This window comes from Elgaria multicarinata, chromosome 2 (assembly GCF_023053635.1).
Source record: "Elgaria multicarinata webbii isolate HBS135686 ecotype San Diego chromosome 2, rElgMul1.1.pri, whole genome shotgun sequence".
Lineage (NCBI taxonomy): Eukaryota > Metazoa > Chordata > Lepidosauria > Squamata > Anguidae > Elgaria > Elgaria multicarinata.
Window position 1 is genome coordinate 33,200,994 of NC_086172.1, and position 27,374 is coordinate 33,228,367.

General features: G+C 44.0%; 1 protein-coding gene across 1 annotated transcript in view; it reads left to right on the top strand.

The window, feature by feature from the left end:
* Positions 1–27,374, top strand: part of COL5A2 (collagen type V alpha 2 chain) — a 161,618-nt gene that overhangs the window by 47,581 nt on the left and 86,663 nt on the right. The window contains exons 2-5 of the mRNA XM_063116272.1: positions 19,714–19,941; positions 23,052–23,065; positions 25,357–25,389; positions 26,995–27,027. Coding sequence (XP_062972342.1) covers positions 19,714–19,941; positions 23,052–23,065; positions 25,357–25,389; positions 26,995–27,027 — 308 coding nt within the window. The remainder of the gene's footprint in view (positions 1–19,713; positions 19,942–23,051; positions 23,066–25,356; positions 25,390–26,994; positions 27,028–27,374) is intronic.

A 27,374-nucleotide genomic window follows, 5' to 3' on the forward strand; every position in this document is an offset into this window, starting at 1 on the left:
TTTTCTAGTATTATTTTCTGCTTTTTATTATGTATTATCCAAAATACTGCAACAGATGTCATTGTGTGTGCTATGAGGCATCAATGCACAAAAGATATATAGTGCCACCACAATGGGATTGTATCGTTATGTCACAAGGTGTAGATCTGGTCCAGTTTACATGATAAAGGCATGTGGAAGGTCAGCAGAGAGAGAACCAACCTGACTTCCTTCAGCAGGAAGTTCTGGGGGCCAACCACCAAGAGGGCCCTATTTTGGGTCCCCACCAGGCACACCTTGAGAATATCACATTCATTTGTAACAACCAAACCCGTTACTACCTCTCTGCTCCACAGGTACTGAAAACATCTTCTGGGGCTTTCCATTGACTCCAATGGGAGTGTTCTTACTTACGTTACCTGCACTGTCATTGGAGTGAGTCCTCCACCTTCCCAAGATTTGAAGCTGCCCAGATTTTGTTCCCTTGTATTTTAAAGGATTGTGCTCTAGTATAAACTGCCTGCCAATGCATCCATGGTCCACTGCTGGTTTAGGTTCTCCTTCCACCAGCACAGCAGAATTTAGTAGCAATTCTTTGCTCCGTAAGTGTAAGTCAGGTTTAGGATCACACTGCTAAGTTAGTCCATGCACAAAGTAACATTTTACAGAAGAGAACAGAATGCACTTTCATATGATTCATTTATTCCACTGTTGTTAATGCTCATATACAGTGTTGAGGGCACTTTTTCCTATATCCATTCAACACATTTCGAGAGTTGAACCTGGCCAAGAGAGAAGAATGTTGGCAATATATTTACACCGTCCAAAACATATGCACTCTTTCTCAGTTTCTTGTATACACACAGTCTGTTTTTCAGTTTCTTTTGTCTGAGTTTACATGTAGTGCATGCATGCACGCGCACACAAAATACCTTTCCTGTTCCCCAAAATAATGTTTATTCAGGGTTTTCCAAGCATATCATTCCTGGAGTGAGAACTTATTGGTAAGATGTAGCAATTGTTGCTGCCAATTTTCAGAGCGACCAAAAAAGAGGATGCTTATTTCAGAAACGCTGACACAGCTTTACCTATAAAAGAGCAGCCCAAGACATCTGTTTTAGGTTTGTTGTTATCTTTACTATGCAACGGAGTTCATGATGTTATTTTTCAGTCCTTTCACGTATGACATGTAGGGATAATTCAAATGCTCAGAAAAAAGACATGCTACAGATTCCTTGGGACTACATTAGTTCAGAAAGCAGATGATGGATCATGTGTTTCAGTGCTCTCTCCCTGCATAGCGAAAGCCAGCTTTCTAGCCTGGGCTTCTCCTTGACAAGCTAGTTTTCTGCTTGCAGAGTTTCTAAGAAGAAGGAAAGATTAAACTCTGTGATGATTCCCCACATGCATTCTAGAGTAGATTAGTCCCAGGAAGTCTGTACACTGTATACTTATTTACTTTATATGTTTGATAAATGTATATACTGCCCTTCAAGCAATTGGATCCCAGGATGGTTGATATGCATGGAAAGGAATTACCAATACATAAGCTTCATGTCCCGCAAAGGCAGAATGTATCACTTTTAATTGCTAACACACGCATGAGACCATCTATCATTTGATTGTATTGACAAATGACAAAGCAAGTGTCAAATCTCACGGAGACAAATCTCACGGAGGGGTGTGTGTATAAAGAAATGTTAAGGGGCCTATATAAGTTAAGGAAATATTTATTTCTCCCATCTGGAGACTGCTTCTGTGTGACGGTTGGTCCATGCTTGACCCAGCCAGAGTGGCTTGCCCCATGGTTCACCAGGATCACATGGAACGTTTCCCTGTCAAATGGCCATGTTGGCTGGGGATGATGGGAGCTGTGATCTGACACATCTGGAGGGCACCAGGTTGAGGAAGACTGCCCAAACACCTGCAATATACTGTACATCATATGCCTGTGATGGGGAATTCAAGTAGCTAAGGCTTCTGGTGGTGTTATTGATTAGGTTATTTGGGTGTTGCTGAAATTCTGTTGATTGACATTAGTTATCATTTCCTATACATAGATTAGAGCTGACCTATATACTAATTTCTTCATCGGGAGGCTCTTCCATGTGGTGGCTGCTCCATGCATGCCACATGGCACACCATGATCACATGGAATGTTTCCCTATCTGTTCGAGGTTTGGTTCTTGGCAGTGGCTGGCCATGATGTGGTCATTCTCCATGGATCTTTTAAGGCTCTGTGTGGGACGAGGGACCCCATTTTATGATTAGGGCACAGAAAAATCTGCAACCTGGATGCAGACAGTATTGCAGCCACTTCCATTTGAAGTCTATGAGGGAGGGATGGAGCAGGGCTTTCCCCATTTTAGAGGATGGGATATGCTCACCAGCCTACCGGATTCATTTGTAGCAAGAACTTAAAACTCTGCTGCTCCTGGTTCACCATCTATATCATGAGTCCAATGCTAGCTAAGGAGCTTGTCCAAACAGGCGGGGTATCTTTGCCTTTTTCCAGAAATGCTTCATGTACTCCGTCAGTCAATTTTATTGCATATAACCAATCACCAAAAATAAGTATTGAACAAGCCAATCAAAGCAATTCATTAGTCGCTAAGCTGGGCTGGCCCAAGACCTTTTGCTGCCTGAAGCAAAGGACAAAATGATGCCCCCCTCCCATTTCATGTGCAGAAGCCAACCAGAGTGGCAGCTGAATCTTATTCCATCAATACTGGTGACAGGACAGGGCCTTTCACTGCAACTGAGGGCAGCAGTCTAGCCTAGGGGGCAGAAGACAGGCTCCATGGCACACTTTTGTCCACCAACATATTGCCAGTGCTCCCTGTCCCCCAGCATCTGCTGCCTGAGGCAGATGCCTCACTCTGCCTAATGATAGGGCCAGGCCTGTTGCTAAGAGCCAAAGCAGACATAATTTCATTTTGCTCTACTAGTGGGAGTGCAGAGAAAGAGTCCAATAACATTTTCTCTTCTTCGATTAGAGCAGTCTTATCTCCTGGGGTTAATGTTTGTGCTTTAGGTTCTGTTTGTTTCTCCTTTTTGTATTCAAGCAACTCACTTCTTTTATGCCTTAGAGTGGGCACTTCCCCGGAGTTAAGATCAATTAGATTCCCCACGGGGCTCTCTATTCTGATTGAGTTATTTTTTGGATATAAATATGGACCCAACGTTAAATCCTGCAGACATTACTTTAAAGACATAGCTTACCCACCCACCCATGCCACACACATTTTTTTTTTCTTTTGAGTAGGTACAGGACATCTGATCTGGATTGGGATCAGTGATCCATAAAGCAAATGGAAATGAGAAGAATTCTGAAATGAAGCTGCTGTCTTAGAAGCAGACTTGCTGTGTCTGCAGCCACTATGTTGATTTTAAGGTTCATGTTGTCCAGCAGCCAGAGAGTTATTTCTGGATCTGGGAGACCTGGATTGAAGTCCTACCTCAGCCCTGTGGTGTTGGGGTAATCCTTCTTCCTACTTCCAAGTCAGGGTCCCTGTTACATTAAATGCATCACATCACTGTTTTGCCTATGATTTTTAAAAAGGGAATACTAATGCAAAATACATCTGCTGAAAATCCCTCTTCTACAGCTAATTGGGGTTCAGGAGCCCCAATAGGGATTAATACAGAATACTAGTAACAGATAGAAAATGGCCTTTGGTGAAACGGAACCGGACGATATATGAATTACAAGGCAGATTGTGGTGGGAAATAATGACTGCTGATTTCTTTAAGGGAATCTCCACTCCTGAATTTGAATCGAATTCAAGCTGTTCCATGTAGACCCTCTGCTTGACTAAGGGAAGAAATTCATAATACTTGATCTTAAAGCAAGGAGCCACATGTACATAATATGGGCTTTGTAGCCTAAAGTCAAAAATAAAAATAAGGAAAAAACTTTCATTTCCTGTGTTCCAGAAACAGTAATCCTAAAAGAAAAAGTATCATAACTGGTATGCATGTGTTGAAAACCATTGGACAAGCTTGTGATTGTAAAATGACTTTGGGGCAAAATGGTATAGTTCTTTTATTGGATTTTTAAAAATAATAATAATTGTGTCTTCGCTTTTATTGTTATATCTAAATCTCAAAGTAGCATTAACATTTTATTCCCACAAATCCTCCTTAGGAATGTTGCCTTTGCAGGTTGATGAATCCAATCCCCCCTCATATATATATATATATATATATATATATATATGATGATCTAGATCCTAGAGAAGCTGAGCATTTTATCATCCTGGGTTACTTTAAAATGCCAGCCTAAACGTTAAGGAGCTGCTAATTCAGTGTGAATTAAGTGAACTGGGAAAACAGTTGAACATCTATTCAGACAGCAGCCCATGGGCCATGTACTACCAATAGTCTTAACAATCTGGAGTAAATGCTTTGAGCGATGTGGTTTGATGTTGTAGAGTAGAGACACCCCCACCCCCCATCCATCCATTCCTTCACTGCTGTATTTTTTAATTTATTTGTTTTTTACTCTCCATTCTATGCTTTCATGGGGATGGATATACATAGTTCAACATTTCATAGATGAAGCAGAGAGTCATCCATATTTCTGATTCCCCCCCCCCCCATCATTACACTGAGGATAACAGCCGGAGCCTGGCACCCATTCACTGCACATTACTGCAAGATCTTCTCTACTTGTTCTGTCCTGTGTTCATTCATTTATTTCGCAATAGCCAAGAAGCCAGAGTGTCATAGCAGACAGATCTAGGGCTGAGCAAAAATGACACCCCTCCCCATTCTCTTTGCTATTCATGAATGGGGGCTTGCGGAATCATCTTGAATTGTGGGGAGCAGCAGGAGGAGAAATTATCCAATAGTTTGAGCTCCAGCTATTGGGCGGTATAGAAATGTAATAAATAAATAAATAAATAATAATAAAAAAATACTGAGAATTTTTGGCTCACTTAATTTTGAATGAAATTCTGCAGTTAGATCAATGCGCTAAGGGTGGAGAGCTGGAAGGAGTAGGAGTCAAGCCCATTGCTTTTTTCAACAATTTTGGGTTGTATCCAATACTGCCCATCTGCCTGTGAAACATAAGAAGTGCCTTGCTGGATCAGACCGAGGGTCCATCTAGTCCAGCACTCTCTTTACACAGTGGCCAACCTGCTGCCGACAAAGCAGGACATGGTGCAACAGCACCCTCCCACCCATGTTCTTCAGCAACTGGTGTACACAGGCTTTCTGCCTCGAATACTGGAGATAGCACATAACCATCAGGTTCTCCCTCCATCCTGTTGTTGTTGTTGTTGTTGTTGTTGTTGTTATTATTATTATTATTATTATTATATTTATATTTATTTGTATCCCGCCTTTTGCCCAATACTGGGCCTCAAGGTGGCCTTACAAAATATAAAACATATACATTTTAAACCTAGGAAAAGAAATGTACAAAAAAAAACCCATTATAATATTAAAACATAAACTTTACAAGTCCTTAACATAGATGGAGGACCAGATTATTCTCCAAAGGCCTGCTGGAACAAACAAGTTTTTGCCTGCTTCCGAATGCCCATCAAGGAGGGAGCCAGTCTAGCTTCCCTGGGAAGAGAGTTCCAAAGCACTGGAGCAGCCACCGAGAAGGCCCTCTCCCATGTTCCCACCAAGTGTGCCTGTAAAGATGGTGGGACTGAAAGAAGGGCTTCTCCAGAAGATCTCAAAGCATGGGCAGACTCATAAGGGAGAATACGGTCTTTCAGACATATTGTGGTGTGTGTTCCCCCTGTGCTCCCTAAAAATCTGCTCCAGGGTTAGGAGAACCCTCTGTGGGGCATGGAGGGGATGCAGGGAGGAGCAGAGCAAAGGGAACTCCTGTTGCATGAGCAGATGTCTGCATATGTAATGTTGGGTCCAACCTGTTAAAATAATACACAGTATTAAAACTGGGCCCACCCTATTCACAAACCGTGAAATCGGGGAAGCCATTTTGCCAAATCTCTTCCAGCAGAGGAGTGAAATTCTCCAACGGTTCAGGGGAAGCTCAAAAAGATATATGTCAAAAATGCATCAGAAAATGATTTTCTTAAAATGTTGGCATAGCCCTAATCTAACTGTTGCCTTAAAAATAATAATTAAGAAACTGCTTGCATGAGTTAATATGACATTTGTTCTGTTATAGAACGTTTAGGAATCTTTGCAGCTGCTTTGAATGCATGTTTTCTCAGCAGTGTGTGGACAACACAGTCTTTGGTTAAAAAAAAGAAAAGGAAAAGAAGGGTGTTCATTTGTTCCCTCAATCCTCTATAGGAAGAGTTGGAATGCTTCTACCAGTAGCATTTTTCGTGCATTTTGATCCTCCATACCACACCCTGGAATGTCAAAAGCCTGCTCTTTGTCAGCCTGAAAGCTAAACTTGCTGACTGTGAGCTGGGCAAATCCGAATAGGAAATAGAGAGACTTGAGGGTTTTTTCTTGTTGGCATTGTTGCAGGTTTTCTCGCTGGCCTTTCTTTTTTAATTTCCCACAGGCCCAGCGTTGCGTTAGATCGATGAATACTTTTGCTGTGCAGTCAGCAAGTTACTCCAGCTAGAGCGAAAGCGGGGCTGTAATTTGCTCTTCAGCTGAGCATGTTGGAGCTTGAACCAAAACCATCTTCTCTGTGAAGTAGGCAGAACTTTTTAATCACCAGTCCTTATTTTTAGAAAATGGAGGAGACGGGAGGAAAACGATTTAGGTCAAAACGTGAGCCCACTACATGAAAATGCATTCTGGGAAAAAGAGAGGTGAGTGTACCAGCATTGCTTTGATTTTAAATCTGTTCTGTCCCCTGAAGGCTCAGGTGGAAAAACATTTAGAACCAAATGATTTTTAAAAGTATTTTTACAAAACCACAACAATAAATAACCTCCAAAAGTTGTCACCAACTACATTTTTGTTGTTGTTGTTGAATAACATCTTACATTGACACTGGGCCTGTTCAGATGAAACGCTAAGCCATGGTTAGGCTGCTAACCCTTTTGCAGCAAATGGTTAGTATGTGTGTTTAAACCATGGTTATGTAGCCACCACGGTTAGGAATAGTACATACAATGTGCTAAGTCATGGCTCACATGACACGCTGAGCCATAATGTTTAGCTCAAAGTGCTTAACCACTCTGGCTTAGCATGTCGTCTGAACAGGGGCCAAATCTACACCAAGCAGTATATAACACATTGAAAATGGTTTGAAAACGGCCTATAGAATGCGTCCTGCGCCCCAAAAGTTGTCAGTGCATTTCAATACCATTATTAAAGCAGTATTATTTATTTATTTATTTATTTATTACATTTCTATACCGCCCAATAGCCGGAGCTCTCTGGGCGGTTCACAAAAATTAAAAACATTCAAAGTATAAAACAACAGTCTAAAACCATAATATAAAATACAATATAAAAGCTCAACCAGATAAAAACAGCAGCAATGCAAAATTACAAATTTAAAACACCAAGTTAAAATTTATTTATAGACTGTTAAAATGCTGGGAGAATAAAAAGGTCTTCACCTGGCGTCTAAAAGCATATCATGTAGGTGCCAAGCGAACCTCCTTAGGGAGCTCATTCCACAGCCGGGGTGCCACAGCAGAGAAGGCCCTCCTCCTGGTAGCCACCTGCCTCACTTCCTTTGGCAGGGGCTCACGGAGAAGGACCCCTGAGGATGACCTTCGGGTCTGGGCAGGTACATACGGGAGGAGGCGTTCCTTCAGATAACCTGGCCCCAAGCCGTTTAGGGCTTTAAATGTTAATACCAGCACTTTGAATTGGGCCCGGACCTGGACTGGCAGCCAATGAAGCTGGAAAAGGAGTTGAAACCAGTTTTGATTTTTGATTTTTAAAGCAGAGGAGTGTGTTGTAGATGGCTAGTCGTAGGACAGCGTTTTTCAAACTGGTGCCCGCCCATCACCTCCAGCCAGCATGTCAATTAGTCAGGAATGTTGGGAATTGTAATCCAAAACATCTGGAGGGCACCAGGTCGGGGAAGGCTGCTTCAGGAAGATGATTTGGACTGCCACTCGGGTTTGAATTTCTTCCAGCCCTTAAGCACCAGATGTTCGGGGAGTGGCTGAAATTCTCAGTCAGACATGCTGTTTCCTCTTGAGCCTCCTGTAAAAATGGAAAGAACTGGAGTGTGAGCTGGAGCCAAGCTCCTTTCTAGACGAGGGCCTACTCCTTCCCAGGATACTGAGCTTGCTGTGTGGTGTGGTCAGTCTTTCTTTTGTGCTTTGTGGGAATGTGAACTCCACGGCGTCGTTGACCACGACATTCCTAATCCATTCAAAACAGGCTGGGCCTGGACAGAAGAAGAAGGGGAGATAGAGGAACTTCCCACCCCCTGGGTGGATTACTCACCTCCTCTTAGGACTGCTTGGAGAGAAGATCTCCCTGGAGGCAATGACTATGGCCATCCAGGAATGTATAAAATGGCAGTGGGGGACCTCTTGCTGATCTGATCTGAGCAGGGCTCATCTCCCATAGCTTCCTGGCATGTGGGCAAATTGCCATTTCCTCTCACGGAACGTACGTGTGTGTGTGTGTGTGTGAAGCTCTTTGCGACTTCAGTACTTTCCTTGCCTTCCCAAGAAGAAGAAGAAAATGGTTGATAGCTGCTTCTACTTGGCCCTTCTACTCCTGAAAAGGGAGCCTGGGGGGTCATTCCTATTCCATATTTAAAAGCAGCCTCAAAGAAACCATGGGCATGGCTAGACGGGGTGATATCCCAGGCATCGTCCCTGTGTGTCCACATGACGCACAGGGCATCCCGGGAGCAGCGAGGGATGATCCCTCCCTTTCCCTGAGATATCACCCTACCCATTCATTTTGATTTTTCCCCGTGGTCTTGGGATGATCCTGAGACCGCGGGACATGTGGCCCACCATCGCAGTTTCATCCCAGGTCCTTGCAAGTAAACTTGAGGAGCTGGGAAACACGCATGGGGCACAGAGCTCCTCAGGAGCTCTGTGCCCATCGGGGGTGGGGTGGTGGGGTAGCGGGAGGTTTTTTCCCCCCTTTAAAACACTAACCTTTTGCGCACGAGCACTTGTGCGCTCTTCTCCGATTGAAAAACAAAACAAAATGGCGGCACGACATTCTCTTCCTCCTGGGACGTTGCGCACCGCATGTAGACGATGGCGACGCTTTCGTGATCATAAAATCATGAGATCATCCCCCCTCCGCAGGTAGGTCTAGACATGCCTTATGTCACGTTTTAAACAAACATTTAATGTTTGTTAAATAGAAGGTATAAGGGGCAATTTGCAACGGGGCCCATATCATATAGGGAAAGGAGGGTTGACCCTTTCCTCCCCATTTCAAAGTGCACATTAAAAAAGTACATGTCCCCCACCCCCCCGAATGTGATTGTAAATTCAGGTATTTGAGAACTTTTCTCGGGGTGGAGGACAGTACTTTTGCTTGCATTCAGGACTGCGAATAGGACATGTCCGTACGATCTGTGAACAGGAACGAAATTCTGGTACAATCGTAGGATGGGCCTGTGTGATGCTGTAAGATGACAGAGAAGTGCATCTGGAGATCCCAATGTGTCCGATAGATGGAAGTATTAACCTTTTGTAATCAGATTTCATCTCCCCTGCAGTCTAGGAAAGCAGTTGTTCTTCATACGAGACTCCGACTAAGGTTTGCTTCAGCTACTGTAGGATAATAATAATAATAATAATAATAATAATAATAATAATAATAATAATAATAATTTTGTTTCCCGCCTCTCCCTCTGGATACCTCTGTAATTAAGCTGGAGGATTGCTGGTTGCTCACCTGGAAGTATAGAAATCTTTACGATCAGGATGCTCATAGCCACTGTTTCCCCTTTACAGATTAAGACAGTAAACTCCAGGCGATGCCATTCAGGCAATTTGTGAGTGGTTTGATGTGAGAGGTTTCCGTCATTTCAGCCAGTGCTTTCCAAATGTAACTCTTCTGCCCAGGTACCCTTGCGGTCCTGTCTCTGATCTCAGGACGTTGCAGGAAACTCTGAGACATGTTCCAGGGCAATAGTAGGCCGAAAGTAGATATCCAGATGTTTTGGACTTGAACTCCCAGCATTCCTGACCAGGGGCTTCTGGGAGTTGAAGACTGAATCATCTAGAGATCTTACCCTTTGCCTACCATGCATTCTAGTGCAAACAATAAGTTTATGCAGGACACTCCTACCATTTCTTCCATTGATAACAATGAGCCCCCAAAGTATTCAACTTTGGTTTAATCATCCCAGTACCATCAGTTTCTACTACTCCTAGCACCTACACCTCCCTCTGCAACCTCTGGATTGGGCACATCTGTTCGGCTGTAGAGTGGCCACAGGATTCCTCAGGCACCCCTTTCTGCTTACCACAGGCATATTTGCTCATACACGGCACATCTGCAGAGTGCTTGCTCTCTCACACAACAAGTGTCACTTTGATTTATTTCTGCACTTCTGGTTAATCAGAGAGATTAATTCACTGGAATTCAGAGGCAGGGAGGGAAAGGTAACATCTATTAAAAGTAGGGAAGGGTTTGTAGAAATGGAATATTGTAATCCCTTTAAAACAGGGGTAAGCAACCTTTTTCTGTCATGGCCCACGCTCGCAGGTAATCTGTAGGGCACTGCATGTCTGTGGTAGGAGGGGCCAAAGCCAAGGGTGGGCAGAACCAAAGCCAAAAGTGGGTGGGTCACCCCTATTCTCTTTCCTCTCTCTTTCTCCCATCTCCTTTTCTTTCTGCTTCCCCTTTCCTCTCTCCCCCTCTCCCTTCCCACCCAATGGGATGTCTGGGAAGGGGCAGATGGCTCTTGCGAGAGGTTTGAATTGATTGCATGCAGAGAGCTTTCGGAATTTGATTTTGGGCCACATGAAAGTAGGCCACAGGCTGCCCACCCCAGCTTTAAAATAAATTTGCATTCTTCCATTTTATTAATATATTTTTTTCTTTTAAAATTTTAGTTTTCTTTTTCTTCTAGAACCCCCGCCCCCCAGCCCTGTCCCAAGGTCCACAATATTTCTCTTATCTCATTTTATTCCTAAGGACAACCTTGTGAGGTAGGACAGGCTGCCCATGACATACAAATGAGCCATATGACTTCCCCTATATTCAGTTAGATGGATCTGTATAATTCTCCAGTTGTGATAGCAGTGGGGAGGCAGTGGAGGGGTCATTGGGGCAGCACAACAGACTTTGGGGACCCTGCTTTAATTGTGCTTCTTAACCAAAAGAAGTGCAATATTTGCTACTAGTTTTCGAGCGTATCATTTGTTGTTTTCCGAGCGGCCACTGGGGCGCAGGAGCAGGATTTGAAGAAAAATTAAACAAATGCTTACATCTGCGTAAGCTTTAAAGACAAAGACATCAAAATTGGCACAATAATAGATATTAAGGAGAGCTTTAAGCATACCAAACTTGAATCGGATTGGGTCATCCGTTGATTTTTTATTGATTTTTTATGATTTTTTTTACATTTCCTCCCTTCAACCCATTTCCTGGTATGCAAAGGATCTAGTAACAACAATGGCGACAGCTTAGCGCCGTAGGGGATAATTCAAGGGAAACAGGTACGTGGGATGAAGCTCTGTATTTGCTTCCCGTGGGCTGCCATATTCTCTCAAGAGACCTGACCACAAACCGGGCCAATGCCAGACTATTTTGTGCCCGAGCAAGTCGATCTACTAGCACCCCCCCAATTTTTTTTCCAACTTCGATTTTTAAGAACAGATGTTTTGTAGAAAAAAATAAAAAGCACAAAACTTGAACTTATTATGCTTTTTCTTAAAACAGCTAATTTGTATAAAACTGTGACCCTTAAAGGGCAGTACTGTGTCCCTCTGAGGTCTGCGCCCTAGGCGGCTGCTTAGTTGGCCGAATGGTAGTGCCTGCCCTGACCACAAAGAAGCATTTTCTTGCAAAATGTCAGAATGAGTCAGAGGATGGAGAGCGTCAATGAATGCTCATTGCCAGTGTATTGTTTCCCATGAAGTAACTGGGATGCTGACAGATACCTGTAAGGCTGTGCAACAGAGGTCCAGGGACTGCTTCTAAGATTAGGCCGCTTTTCCAAAGCAAGGGGAAACATCTCCAACCTTAAAATGGGCATGGGATTCCTCTCACACACACATCTGTAATTTTTTGTTGATGGACACAGTTCTAACTGAAGCGCTTGTGCTTCCTTCTGCCCTTTCTATTGTGGCTGGTTGGAATTCACAGGGTGACATCTCATGTCCTGTGGGCAGACTTCGGCTCATGCACTGGGACATCCCCTCCCTCTGCTCCTCCTGCACAGCCCATGTGCCTTAGTCTGTTCAATGCTCCCGAGCACATTGTAAGAAGGGACTGTAAGAGGGGAGGGGGAGCACATTCTGCCAAATGTGGCTGTTCTGCTAGTGGATGGCCACCAATGAATCACCCACACAGCAATGAAAATGCATTATAGAATGGACCAAGATCAGTTTTTATTATTTAAAAAATACTTGATTGTAGTAACATACTGAGGAACTGAAGAATGTTCTCATTAAGGGAATATAGGCCATGAGCATTCCTCCTCCTCCTTCTCTCCCCCATTCCTCATTTGTACAGCAATTTTGGTGAGCTATGACTCACTCCTCTTGGTCCAAAGCCAACGGGTAGGTCCCAAGCGAGCAAATGCGGGTTTTCAAATGTCAGCGTCATTCGATAGCACAAGCAGAAGATGCTGTTGCAATCTCGGTTTGGAAAGCGCGTGCGCGCTACTTATTTCCTTCATCCTCTCAGCCATGTTGATATTACATTTTCTTCGAGAACTTCCTTTGGCAGCAAATCGGAATCTCAGAGCAACCCAAATAAGTTCAAACACACTGGGGGCCTGGTCTGGGTTTTTTCTTCGCTGAGCAGATAAGAGCGTTTCGTCTGGTTATTAGCTGGCTTTTCCTGCCACCTCGTGGCTGTACAATGAATTTTCCACATTAAGTAACTGCAGAAATTTTTCCACAAGTCTGAGCTCAGTCCTGGGAAATCAGTCCTAATAAATCTGTTACTTTGAAAGGAAATAGGAACTATTTTGCCAATTATAACAGCTTCATAAAAGGGAAACAGTGAGGTCACTTTTATTGGAATATATACTTCTGAATTTTATTTCATATACGTATTTTAGAATTCTTATTCCTTTCATCCCCCCCTTTTTTTTGTTTCCTGGTATCCGGTCTCCTATAACTGAGGGAAATGAACCTTGGTCTCTATTTCTCTGCCACTTTTGCCCCTACTGTTTTTCATTGCATTCTTGTATTTAAAAAGGAAAATTGCCAATATTCTGGGCTGAAATAGCGAGCCACAGGGATGTCATATATTGTTTTCGAACAAAACAAGCCCTTCAGAAGAAGACCTCAGTAAATTTATTTATCGACTTGAGATTCATGCAGTAGTTGAAGGTGTTACTTATGAAGCCTGGGAATAAATGAATAAGTTAACAATTACGAATTGGTAGAGCTCATATGAGGGCATTTGTTGTTCATCTTGATGTTCCATAAGCCTCCTCTCTGAGGAGCTCCGTGCTCCATGCCCGGTTCCCAGCCCCTCATGGTTACTCGTGAGGAGCTGGGACAAACCAGGACAGCCGCCCACATGTCCTGCAGTCTCGGGATCATCCTGAGACTGCGGGAAAAACCGGGACGAAAGTGTAGAGCAATATCCTAGGGAAATGCAGGGCTCTTCCCTCCTTGCTCCCGGGATCCCCTGTGCATCATATGGATGTACAGGGACGATCCTGGGATGATCCCGGGATATCGCCTTGTCTAGACATGCCCTAGATCTCCTGGCTCCCAGTCCAACACTTAAGCCACTACATCACACTGGCTTTCAAGGAACAACAGTGGGAAAGAGAGATTGCACTCATGTCCTGCTTGTGGGCTTCCCACAGACAGTTGGTTGGCCACTGCGTGAACAGAATGCTGGAGTGGTCTGATTCTGCATGTCTCTTCTTATGTGTGGGGCTGTTTCTACACCTGCCTTTTTTCCTGGGATCATCCCAGGATCGTCTCTGTGCATCCAAATGACTCACAGGGGATCCTGGGAGCAGGCAGGGATGATCCCTCCATTTTCCTGGGATAATCCTTAGGTGTAGAAAGGGCCTAGCATAGGGTTGGACAGAAAGTAGATCTGCATGCACTGGCATCTCTCTGGGTGATTTGCAATAGAACTAGAGTGACTGTTTCCAGAGAACAGTCCTCTATTTTGGAGAGCTGGCAGAGGGCAGTCCTCTGTTTGAAGATGTCTTCTGTTTGATTGACTGTCCAGTCAAGCAACCATAAAGAGGGAGAACTGATGAAGCCATCCATTTAACAGTGAGCACCTGGACAGCAGATTGAGCAAGGCAGACAGATCACCTGGTCACAGTCTCCCCTACTATGGTGAGATGTACTGTATTTCTATTGAAATTATAGAAATTATTTCTAAACTTCCATCTATACTTATAAAAAGGAACAAAGAGAAGTTTTATGCAAAGCTACATTTTCTTGTGTCTTTTTGGGGGATGCATTTTCTCAAATACGTTTTTTTTTTGGCAGTAATTTTTTATTGTTTCACAAGCATACATAACAAAAAAACATTACATAAAATACAAACATAAGGGGTGAAATGAAAAAAAAAAGAGAAAAAAGCAAAGACAAGGAAAAAAATACATAAATGTCCATCCTAAGTAGATCAGCAAGGATTTCTTACCCTCAGTTGTTTGACAGCAACAAAATTGACTCCCCCACCCCTTCCTTGAATTCTTCATGCTGAAATGAAGAAACAGGGAGTGGCATTTTTGTGGAGAATGACTGTGAGCCCAGTTCTGTGCTGGTCCTCAAAAACACATTCCTGGGCTCAGAATTCTGCAATTCAAGTCTGTCTTTTGTACCAGGCTGCGGTTGAGGATCTCAGGATACCAAAAGCCTGAAGTCTGCCCACCACTGGTGTAGAGTATCCTTTCCTTCCGAAAAAATACATGGGTGGATGTGGTCACAGGCTGAGACTGAAAGGCATGGACAAAGAAATCCTGGCCAGCCTGACGGGATTCTATTGTGGTGGCGAACTCTACATTGAACAAAGAGGGTACTGTTATACAGACCTGAAAATGTAGGTCACACCCCATTGCGTTGATTCAGTTTGCAGAATCTTGGCATGGCAGGGGAAGGATGAACTAGTGGTAAGGAGGGAAATATTTACCTCAGCTGAGCAGGCCTCATCCTGGTCTGCGTGATGTGTCGCTGTGTGGTTTGTTTGGTTTATTTGAAGAAAAGGCAAAGAACCTCTTTAGCTCAGAAACCTCTTTTTCTTTTCTGAACAACTTGGTCTTATGGAGGTGAAACATTAAGCAACTTGGGCCAGATCTACACCAAGCAGGAAATTACAGTAGGAAAGGGGTATGAAAGCAGTATATAAGAGGCAGGAGCCACACTACTGCTTTATAGCTATATTGAAGTGCACTGTCAACTGTTGGGGCCCATTGACACATACTACATACTGCTTTCATACTGCTTTCATAGTGCTATATCCTGCTTGGTGTAGATCTGGCCACAGAATTCATATGTTAAACATCTGGGAGGCAGGGCTGGAGATGTGACACTTCTTACTTCTGCAAGGCTCTGCGTTATGTCATGCACGTGCGGAAGAAGTGAGTAGCAAAGCTGCCCACACTGTTGCAAGTGGATCATTTGCCACACAGCAGTTGATGTCTTTGCCTTTCATGCTGGTAACAATGGCTTGTATCCAGTTTTAGACTAACTAGTGGGTGTTCAGCCTGTTCTGGATGGGGTTGCACCCCCCCTGAAGGAGCAGGTGTGTAGTTTGGGGTTTCTCCTAGAACCATCTCTGTCCCTTGAGGCTCAGGTGGTCTCAGTGGCTTGGAGTGCCTTCTACCAACTTTGGTGGGTGGCCCAGGTATGTTCCTATCTGGACAGGGATAACATGGCTTCAGTTGTCCATGCTCTGGTAACCTCCAAATTAGCGCTCTATGTTGGGCTGCCTTTGAAGACGGTTCGGAAGCTGCGTCTTGTGCAAAATGCAGCGGCCAGATTGATAAACAGAACCAGAAGGTTCAAACATATAAGACCGATTCTGGCCCACTTGCGTTGGCTGCCTATATGATCCCCAGCCCAATTCAAGGTGCTTGTTTTAACCTATAAAGCCTTACATGGCTTGGGACCACAATACCTGATGGAACACCTTTCCCGGCATGAACCTACCCGTACACTGTGCTCAACATCTAGTGCCTACTCTGAGGGAAGCTCGAAGGATGGCAACAAGAGAGAGGGCCTTTTCAGTAGTGGCCCCCCCAATTATGGCATGATCTCCCTGACGAGGCTCGCCTGGCGCCAACATTGTTATCTTTTCAGTGCCAGGTTGACTTTTCTCTTCTGCCAGGCACTTAACAACATATGCTGAGTTTTTTAACTGACCCCAGAATAGCTGTTTTAAATGGATATTGCTTTTTTATGCTTTTAAATTTTTGTATATTTGTTTTTAATGTTCATTGTTTTTAACTTTTGCAAACCGCCCAGACAGCTTCGGCTATGGGGCGGCATATAAATGAAATAACTAACTAACATCCCATTCATTTCAACGGGTCAGTCCTGAGTAGGACTAACATTGGATTCAACCCTATGTTGTTATCTCAACTCAGGTTAGGCATCAAACCCCAATCAATCTGGCCAGAAGATCAGTTTTTGTTCTGTGATTTAAGGGGTGAGTGTGGGTAGGTAATAGTTAATGACGCATCTGTTTTATTTCTCCTTACGTTGACATTGGCAAAATTACTTTACTTAAGTTAGGGGTGCAAAGTTTAAATCCTCCAGCATATACTCGCAGCTAATGCCTTTGTTACTCTGTTCACATCTGGTTTGCATTATGACAAATGGATCAGCTGACATGGTACCATGTTTCTTCATCTTCAGATTTCCTTGTCAACTATCTATCTATCTCTCCACCCTGAGGCGCAGTATAGATGTGCCTCTGGGTTTCTTTGAATGTGATTATCACTGTAGGAAGAAAACAGGGGCGGCCCTCAGCTTTTCGCCCTCCCTCTGCTGTTCTTCTCCTCAGCTTGAATTGAAATGAAAGCCTGAAGCAGAAGATCAGTGCCCTTACCTGAGCCTAGGAGTTATTCTTTGAAGAGATGCTTTAAAGAGCCTTTAATGCCCCATTGTTAGTGGAGATTTTTTTCCAGCCACAGACATCTTTCAGTCTGAGTGTTCTCTTCTCCTTGTCAGACCTTTTGCCACCTGGAGTGGACCCCCTGTTTATGCTCCCTCCGCCCCCCAGCACTAGAGCAACTGACCCTTGCTGCTCTGCCGGTCCAGGCAGTCGTAGTAGTGTGTTTATTTCAACCATTTTCCCCACTGCAGCAAATCAGTGGCATCACTCTTACGCCTGGATCCTTCCTAGCTCTTTCCCAACAATCCCTTGCTTTTGGAGGCAAAGAGTAAGCCGTTCTGAGAAGGCACTGGACTAGGCTGAAGGACTGCTGCTGCTTTGCCACAACAGGGGAACCCTTTTCAAAGTAAGGTTTTTTTGGGGGGGGGGGTTTGGGCTGCACCAAGGTGCTGGCAGTGCCACCGATGCAATGGCGGAGTCTGGGGTGGAGAGTCATCTCAGATCTTGCCCTAATGCTGTGCTGTAGGCCTCTTTCCTCAGAGAACAAGACACTGGGGTGAGATTTGAGAAGGTGTCAGTCACTGCCTAGGAGCGCCATCATTGTCACTTTACCGTAGTGGGAATGCCAACCTTTTCCCAGCCACCTAGTCTGGTGGGAGGTGACTGCAGTAGCAGCAGGAAAGTGCACACCCCCTCTCCCTCTCTCAATCCATCTCCTGAGACAAAGGCCTTAGCTAGACCTAAGGATTGTCCCAGGCAAATGGAGGGGTCGTCCCTGCCTGCTTCCAGGATCCCCTGTGTGTCATTTGGATGCACAGGGATGATCCCGGGATATAGGCCTGGTCTAGCCATGGCCAAAGAGCTCCCTTTGGTTCCCTTTGGCCAACTCTGGGCCTTGTGGTGAGAAGATTAGGTGTTAGGAGTGCCAATTCCCATTCTTTCCCAAGGAAGAAAATCATGTTCGAAGAGGCACAAAGTACCTTTGGAAGCAATGAGACTTAAGAGCATGTGACTTCTTTTGGACTGTATTCATAAAGCCTTGCAAGTCCTCTTTGTATCTGGTTTGAAAGATTTTAATGTATGGCTTTCTGGCGTGGGCGGGGAGGAGAAACCATACTTCTAAAAGATTTCCAGAGGGTGTCTGTGCTGACCAATTAGAGCAAAAACAAAGATCCCTGTGGCACCTTAAAGACCAAGAAATTTATTCTGGCATAAGTGTGGACAAGACCTGCTTCGTCTGATGCATGGAGTATTATGGAGAGATGTTCTTGTTAAATCACTGCCATTTTATCCTCCAGCATCGATGATGATGATAATTTAATTGCACTTGCACTAAATTCACAAGCATGGGCAGAGCAAGCTGCGTAACTGCAATAAGCCATGCCATTGGCTTTTAGGTATGGCCTATGCTTCCAGGGGAAATAAAAGCACCCTCCGATTTCTAGCGCAGTGCGTTTATTTTGATGTACTGAACTGGCAGTAAACATAGCGGTGCTACATTTGCATTATTATCAGCATATTCTGACAAACAGCGCCGGGTTCTTGCCTGCATTCAAACATGCTATTAAACTTGCTAGTTGACATTCTTGGGAGAGTCGAGAATTTACATGAAAAATAGCCCGATGTCATTTTGACTCATCCCAATGGGAGCTGAGTCAAAAGAGGGCAAGAGGGATTTTTTTTTCATGGAATATATTGAACATGAATGGATTTTACTAATTTAGGAAAGTATTTGTCTCATCTGTAAGAGCGCGTAGGCACCCTCTTGCTTGTATGACCAGAGTCTGTCTCATGCAGCTCTGTAATGGCTTGTTTGCACCTCTCACTTCTCTGACTTCATTGCCAAGAGAAGTCTGTGTGGCATAGGAGGGCTCCCACATTATTTCTGTCTTGCCACCTGTGCAGACGGTAGCATCATGGTCACATCAGTGTGCTTAATGGCTCCCAGCTGCTGTCCCGGCTGCAAAATGCAGTGCTGCAGTATGGATTCCTTTGTACGGTTGGGTCAATGACACTGGGCATGTCTAGACCTGGGGAGGGGAGGGGGAGGATCTCGCAATGTGGTGATCGCGAGATCCTCCTCCTCAGTCCACACATGGCACGCGACAGCCTGGGAGGAAGAGGATGTCACGCCCGCCATTTTAGTTTTTTTTTCTTTCCTGAAAATGAGCACAGGAGCGCTCCACTGAAAAGGTCAGGTGGTTTTTTTAAAAAAATAATCCTGCTCTTTCCTCCCCCTGATGGACATGGAGCTCCTGAAGAGCTCTGTGCCCTATGCCCGGATCCCAAATCCTCGCGTTTACTCAAGAGGAGCCGGGACAAAACCGGGATGGCTGTCCATACCTGCTGTGGTCTCGGCATCATCCTGGGACTGTGGGAAAAACCGGGGGAAAAGTGTAGGGCAATATCCCAGGGAAATGCAGGGATCTTCCCTCCCTGATCCCAGGATCCCCTGTGTGCCATGTGGATGCACAGGGATGATCCCCAGGATATCGCCCCATCTAGATATGCCCCCTGTGAAGAAATGATCTACATCATGATGGGTTTTCATGGTATTGCAAGCTTTTTCTTACATGCAGTCACATGAAGCAACTTACATTACTCTCTCTTCTTTCCCCCTGCAACTAGATCTAGAGTCTGAAGGAGTACCCTGCACATATAATGGACAGATGTACCTAAACAGGGATATATGGAAACCTGAGGTATGCCAGATTTGCGTCTGTGACAACGGAGCCGTTCTTTGCGATAAGATCCAGTGTCTCGAAGTGTTGGAATGTGAAAACTCGCAGGCGCCTGTTGGAGAGTGTTGTCCTGTGTGCCCAAACACGGCCCGGAACGGCTTTGAAAGTGCTATTGGTAAGAATGCTTTAAAACGGGAGAGATCAGGCTTAAACATAATAGTCTGTAATAGCTTACTTGCCTGAATCAAATGTGATACAAGAGAGGAACACTTGCACACCCCACCACTGCGCCTAAAATATAACTAGTGATGCAGCTGAATGGCTTTATCAATCATGCAGGCTTTCCTCTCTGAAAAAAAGAGGAGACCGAGCCAGTTGGGTGAATAGAGGGATGAAGAAACCTGCCAGTTTCACACGTGTTCACTCATAAATCCATTCCATCATGTTCCTGCATTAATCGGTGAATTTAAAAAATCTGTACAAAAATTAGCATTTCAATATGTATATATTTAAACATATTTTCTCCCCAAGTACCACTTTCCAAACGTATTGTTCTCAAGAACACATTTCAAATGCATTTTGATTAGGGATGGACATGTCCAACTATTTCTGACCCTTGTTTAGTTGTCAGTCTGTTCCCTTTCATTTTCTGGGGTTTAGCAAAAAACACATGAAAATTTGCAGTTAAATTGTGCACATTGTCCCCCCAAAATATGCATTTTGTATGCATTTTCCAAGCCTAGAACTGCTATCACAAAATACTGAGAAGTATGCAGCTCAAAGCAAAGGATAAGTGAGTTCTGATTCACGTATTAATCTGTGAACTGAAAACTAGCTTATATATACATTCTGAGAATTGCATCAGGACATTCAGGACATGCAAAAGGCAGCAAGTAACTAAGGCCATTTCTATACCTGCCCTTTCCCCCGGGATCATCCCTGTGCATCCAAATGACACAGGGGATCCCGGGAGCAGGCAGGGACGATCCCTACATTTTCCTGGAATAATCCTTATGTGTAGAAAGGGCCTAAGTTCTGTCTGGGAGGTATAGATCAGGTCAGTTCATATTGGAATTGAGAAAGATTCCTTATACAAACACATGTGGCTATCCATCATAGGTTATGTGAGAAGGGGTTTGAGCCTGTAGCTCAATGGGTTTGCCTGTTTGAAGTTCAGTCTCCTGGCCGAAATTCCCTCTTCAATACAACTGTTAAAGACACAGGAGTCATGTCCTCCTTTCCATATGGTCACCCTAACCTGTTGTATGCTGTGACTTGTTTTACTCCAGAGTATTGCGATTTTTGAAAAGGTATTCTAAAAAGCAAAGAAAAGAAGAAGAATGTTAAAGTTATTTGTAGAGACTGGTGTTGATGACTTGGTGTATGAATAAAAGGAGTAGAGTTGGTTGCTGTATAAGACTAAACATGGCAGGCTTTAATAAGCAGATGGAACATGTCCAGAGTGCATTTATTTCAGGGCAAAGGCTGAATATTTCACTCACTCGCAAAAGTGGAAAAAAGATAGTGCCTGAAGTTCCTTAAATATATTAGTCTGCGTTCTGGATAAGGGTTAAGTTTATATAAGAGTTGAGTTCACAACTGGGCATTTGCTAAAAATTAGCATGCGTATTTTAGAAGTGCTTGGGGAGAAACACTTCTCCAAACAGCTGTAGCTGTTGTGAAATGAGATAGAATGATGACAGGAGACAGTGTTTAGTAGGGTGACCTTATGGAAAGGAGTGTCTGTAGCAGTTAGTTTGAAGAGGGAATTCCAGTAGGTGTCATTGGTCTGCATGCAGCACCTGGTGAAATTCCCTCTTTATCACAACAGTTCAAGCTGCAGGAGCCCTGCCCTCTTTTGTATCTAGTCACTCTAGTATAGGGTGACCATATGAAAAGGAGGACAGGGATCCCGTATCTTTAACAGTTGCATAGAGAAGTGAATTTGAGCAGGGATCATTTGTATGCATGCAGCACCTGGTGAAATTTTCTCCTCATCACAGCATTTAAAGCTGCAGGAGCCCTGACCTCTTTTGTATCTGGTTAAAAGGGCAGGGATCCTGCAACTTTAACTTTGGTGATGAAGAGAGAATGTCACCAGGTGCTGTATGCATACCAATGACACCTGCTGAAATTCCCTTCTCTATGCAACTGTTAAAGATACAGGAGTCCTGTCCTCCTTTTCATATGGTCACCCTACTCTAGTATAACTCCTGCAGCTTGAACTGTTGTGATGAAGAGGGAATTTCACCAGGTGCTGCAGGCATAAAAATGACACAGCTATTTTCTATTTCCTCAGGCTTCTCTTTCGTCCAAACATTTCCCTATTCAGGTGTCTACTAGCTGTTCTTCCTTGCTTCCTTAAGCCAATGTGCCTCTTAAACCAGTTCCAAGACTCTAGCCAATCTGCCTCCCCAGTACTCCTGTCTCTGCCCTTTCCCTCATACAGCTGTCAGTGGCCCTTTCTATACCTATGGGTGTAGATAGAGGGAGAGGGTGCAATCCCGGAATTACCTTCTTCTGGGATCATTGCCCTCAGTCTAAATGGGCCGTGTGACATCACGGGCATCGTGACCATCACAGCTGCCATTTTTTAAAAAAGGGCCAGAGCTGGAGCGCACTCACGCTCCAGCAAAAAGTAAAAGGGAAGAGAAGAAAGGCCCACCCCCACTCCCCACCCCACACCTGAGGGCCCTGGACTCCCCCGTCCCAGCTCCTTCCCTCTGATGGTACTCTTGGAAAAGAGGGGAAAAGTCAGGACAGGTGCCCACACAGCAGGCAGTCCTCAGGATAGTCCCGGGACCACTTGTAAAACTGGGATAACTGAGGCCTCAGTTATCCCAGGGAAATGGAGGGATCATCCCTCCCTGATCCTGGGATTCCCTTTGGACACACAGGGATGATCCCTTAGGAACCGATGGTGTAGAAAGGGCCAGTAGCGGCTAATCAGGCAGTGTCAGCATCTCTCTCTCAGTTTGAACGCATACTACAAATATGGCTGCACGGAATAAAATGCTATAATTGGTGAAGTTGAGCACTGCCTTGTTCTGACCGCTACGGCACACTGTTCTCTGTGGATACTCATAGGACAGTTGACACATACGCACACACACAAGATCCTTCAACCCATATGACCAATGGCCACAACCTCAAACATTACAAATACCAATGAATCATGGGTAGTTCGTAACATGTGACGACTCTCCAGGGATGGAAATTACTATGCATACAAGTGTGTGGAAGCCATCTCTATTAACGTATTTTGTTTTATTCCCCCTTTTCCAGGTAGAGGACAGAAGGTAAGCTTCATTCATTTTTAAAGAAATTTAGTTCCTCTATTAATCCCATATATATACTTCCATCCTTTATTGGGAGTGATCACAAAGCATTGTGATGATAATTTAAGGAAACATAAAGGTCCTGTAACTACCAGTTTTCTTAAAAATTCATTACTGTGCAAGAGCAGATATCACCAACAACAACCATCTTTCACAGAATCTTCTGGCTTTAGGTAGATAATAAAAACTGCTTAGAAAGCCAAGAACAGGTGAGAAAAAGCCTCACCCTATGGATGGATGCAGTTTTATATGCTGTGCTATTGCAATGACTGTGCAGGACCAGACATTTAGAAGTCCCGTTGCTTGTGTTGTTTGTAAACACACCAGGAAGTCATACCATTGTAAAGAAGTCTTTACAATGCCCCGAAGCATGTAGAAGCACCCATTTTGATTTATACTTATGTATTTAGGGCATTTACTCTCCACCCTTCAGTAAATATTCTGAGCGAAGCTGACTGTAATAGAACTAACATAATAAAATGTATCGTAATAACAGAAAGCACCAGTGGAAATTAAAGGCGCGAGAATCACAGAGCACAATAAAAAGCAAGTTCAACAGATGTTTTGAAAACCCTGAGAAAATAAAAAAGAACTTCAGCTGGTGCTTTACAGAGGACTGTTCTCTATTTGTAGGTGTCCTCTATTTGAAGGGCTGACCTATCCCAAGTCAGGTTTAAACATAATGATCCATAGGAAACTGTAAGAAAGGAAAGGGACCTTGAATTTGCCCATCAACAGCATCTGGGCAGCAGATTGAGAAAGCACGTAAGTCACCTGGGCCCTTTTTACACCTGAGGATTATCCCAGGAAAATGGAGGGATCATCCCTGCCTGCTCCCGGGATCTCGTGTGTCATTTGGATGCACAGGAATGATCCCGGGATGATCCCTGGAAAAAAAGACAGGTGTAGAAACACCCCGGTCAGAGTCTTCCCCACTCTGGTGAAATGTATTGCATTCCTCTTTAAATTACAGTAATAATTTCTAAATTTGCATCTATACATATAAATTAGCATATGTGAGTTTTGTACAACCCTGCGTCCTTTTGTCCTCTTCTTTTTTTAGCACTGCATGTCCTCTTTTTTGCTATTTGTATCTGGCCACCTTTATGCTTGAAGGCTGTTAGAGTGGGCACCAGGTAGACCTTCCTGGGGCTCTCCTAAAGGCAGGATGCCACAGCCGAGAAAGCCCTTCTTCACCCAGTCAGCACGCAACTGACTTCAAAGAGCAGTCAGGAAGAGGGATCTGGAAGAAGGCCTCTGACAAAGATCTCAGTGCATGGCAAATACGTGCAGCAAATGAAAGACTTACATTTTTTAAGAGGACCTTTATGTTTGCTTGCTTTTCTTAGAGTGGGGAAAATGGAGTATTATATATGAAAGTGAAAAAATTGTATTTTCCTAATTGTATAATTGCAATAGTTCAGTGCCACCTAGAGGTTACATAGCTGAAAAGCAGGAAAGGAAAAGCTTTTCATGTTGAGCTTGGATCTCAATTCTATGATGAAACCGAAAGTAGATGCAGTGGATTAATAGCCTCGTGTTGAAAAGTTCTATGTTAGTAAAGGTACATGTAAAAGGAGATCAGTTTTCCTAGGCTGTGCCTCTCTGTGGAACCCATATTGCCTGCTGCATACTTTTTCAAGGGGAAAAGGACAGGAAACTGAACCTCCCCACACAGTTAACTGTATGTACCCTTGCAACAGAGTTACCCTCAAACATACTCACGACTAGGCTGACCATATGAAAAGGAGGACAGGGCTCCTGTATTTTTAACAGTTGTATTTAAAAGGAAATTTCAGCAGGTGTCGTTTGTATATATGGAGGACATGGTGAAATTACCTCTTCATCACATCTGGTCTGTCTAGTATAGCTCCTGCAGCTTTAACTGCTGTGATGAAGAGGGAATTTCACCAGGTTCCCCATATATACAAATGACACCTGCTGAAATTCCCTTTTCTATGCAACTGTTAAAGATACAGGAGCCCTGCCCTCCTTTTCATATGGTCACCTTACCCGTGACGAAAATTTAAGAAATTGCACGGCAGGGACAAAATGGCCTTTTAGCATTGTCTTTAATGCTAAACTATATTAGCAGGTTTTCCAACCACCTGGGAAGGCCTTTTGTTTTGTTTTGGCCTCGGCACGCTTGCGTTGTCATATGTTTCATGTGGAATGCGGAACACACTTTCTCAAAGAGAATCATCCATAATTTTCCACTGTCAGCAGTTAATTTTTTGTTTCCTACCCTACAGGGTCAAAAAGGAGAACCTGGAATTGTGCCAGTGGTAAGTTCTTGTTTGGTTTGCATTTTGCTATTCACTGACAAGCGCTTTTATAAGATGCAGTATGGAAAGCAATGATTTACTTGTTTACATATTAAATTATTAGGGCACAATCCTATCCACTGTGCCCTTGGGGACTGGAAGCCTCCCCGTCCTCCTGCTCTGTGGATTTCCCTAGATGGGCTTTTAGATCTGTCTAGTGAGGATGCTTCGGAGGGGGAGGGAGAGAGGCTTGAGGTGGCACAGGATAACTCATATCCTGGCCTCCCCAGACTCCTCCCCTCTCTGCCCACTTTAATGCTGCCTTTCCTCTGTCTCCAAAGTTGCACTGCCAACCCCAGAGGGCAGCCAGTGCAGTTCTTTGCGCGTGGGATGTGAGGGTCTGGGGGAGGAGGATTGGATCTCCAACTCCCCCTCCCAAGGCCGAAGTGCTGTCTCTGACCCCAGAAGGGGAATCCAAAACAACCCTATGGTCCTTGGGATATTCACCCAGGGACTATAGGACTGCTGTCTTAAGCATTTTCATCCCACCTTTTTGGTCTGTAGGTGCGACCCCACCAAAGGTAGGTTACAGTAAAACATAAACAGCCATTCCCAGAGAAAACAACAAAGTCTTGTGGTTCCTTGAAGTCGAACCCATTTATTATGGCATAAGTGTTTGTGGAGTGTGTTTCATTTCATCAGGTGCATGTAACGGTGAGTTACAAGTGGGTGGGAATGGCAAACACTGTAGTTAGAGGGAAGGGAAAACGGGGAGCACCCTCACCGATAACTATTTTATTAACAGTGGCAACTCCACAAACAGTAGACAGCTATTATGTAACAGTGTACGCAGCATGGGAATTTGTTTGGCTTGGATGCAATGGCGTCATTCCACAGAACTCAGAGGGGGCAGTTCCCTGCAATATGCCCCCTTGTCTCGGTTTAGGTTTACACTTAAAAGTGTAAGTTTTCACATAAATGTCTTTGGTGTATACCTAAATCAAAGGAATGTGCAAAGTGGCTTTCATTTGGAAGACTTAAAGCTGCTGGGTAGGCGGAGTCCAGGCATGAAGAGAAAGTAGATTGAGTGACGTCAGGGTGAAAATATAAAGGGTTGGTGTTGTTGACCATCTGCTAAAGCCCTAAAACGGGGCTCAACTCCCAACCCTTTACCCTGCAAATCCTCCCAGAAATCTTCATTCATCCTACACTCTGGGCAGTGGTGCAGTTTAGGCCCAGATAAACAGGGCAGGCAAATTGACAGCAGTAACATGGAGGAGGAGGAAGAGGAGGAGGAGGAGAAAGCGAAGGAGGTGGTGACTACTCAGGAAGGGCGTTTTGCTCAAGGGACTCCCAAAACCTGAAGCCAACATTGTGTATGTGTGTGGGTTGTGTGAGGTGTGTGTCTGTGTATACGTGTACGTGAAATCTAACAATTGCTAAACGTTTTCACTTTTCCATTTCCCTTTATTTTGCTTCTCTGAAAAAAAAAATCTGTGGAAATGCTAATGGAAGCTCAGTTATCAATTATCAAGAGAGAATATTCAAGAGATAACATTCTTGAGAATAATCACGGTGATATGTGCATTGGTGTGCTATTAACACTTACCTATTCTCTTTGTGTAGGTTACGGGTATAAGAGGACGGGCTGGACCAGCTGTAAGTAAACACTACCTCCAGTATACTTTGAAGAATGCTGAATACTCTCCTAGTACTGATCCACATTTTAGTGACTCCTTCAGTTTCTCTTTTACAAATCTGTACGTAACAGGCATGTTCCTTCTCTGTTGGGAAACTACACTGATGTTGTCCTTTCCCACTTACATCCTTCTTCTACTGCATGGTGAACATCTAGGTTATAGAACATCTAGCCATGGGATTATTACTGGTTGCTCTGCATTAGATTTTTCATATACTTTCTCTGTGTCAATTTCTTACTGTTTTTCCTTAAATCTAGACTTCATATGTAATAATCAGAAAGCCTTGGCTTTTTTATGTGCTACTTC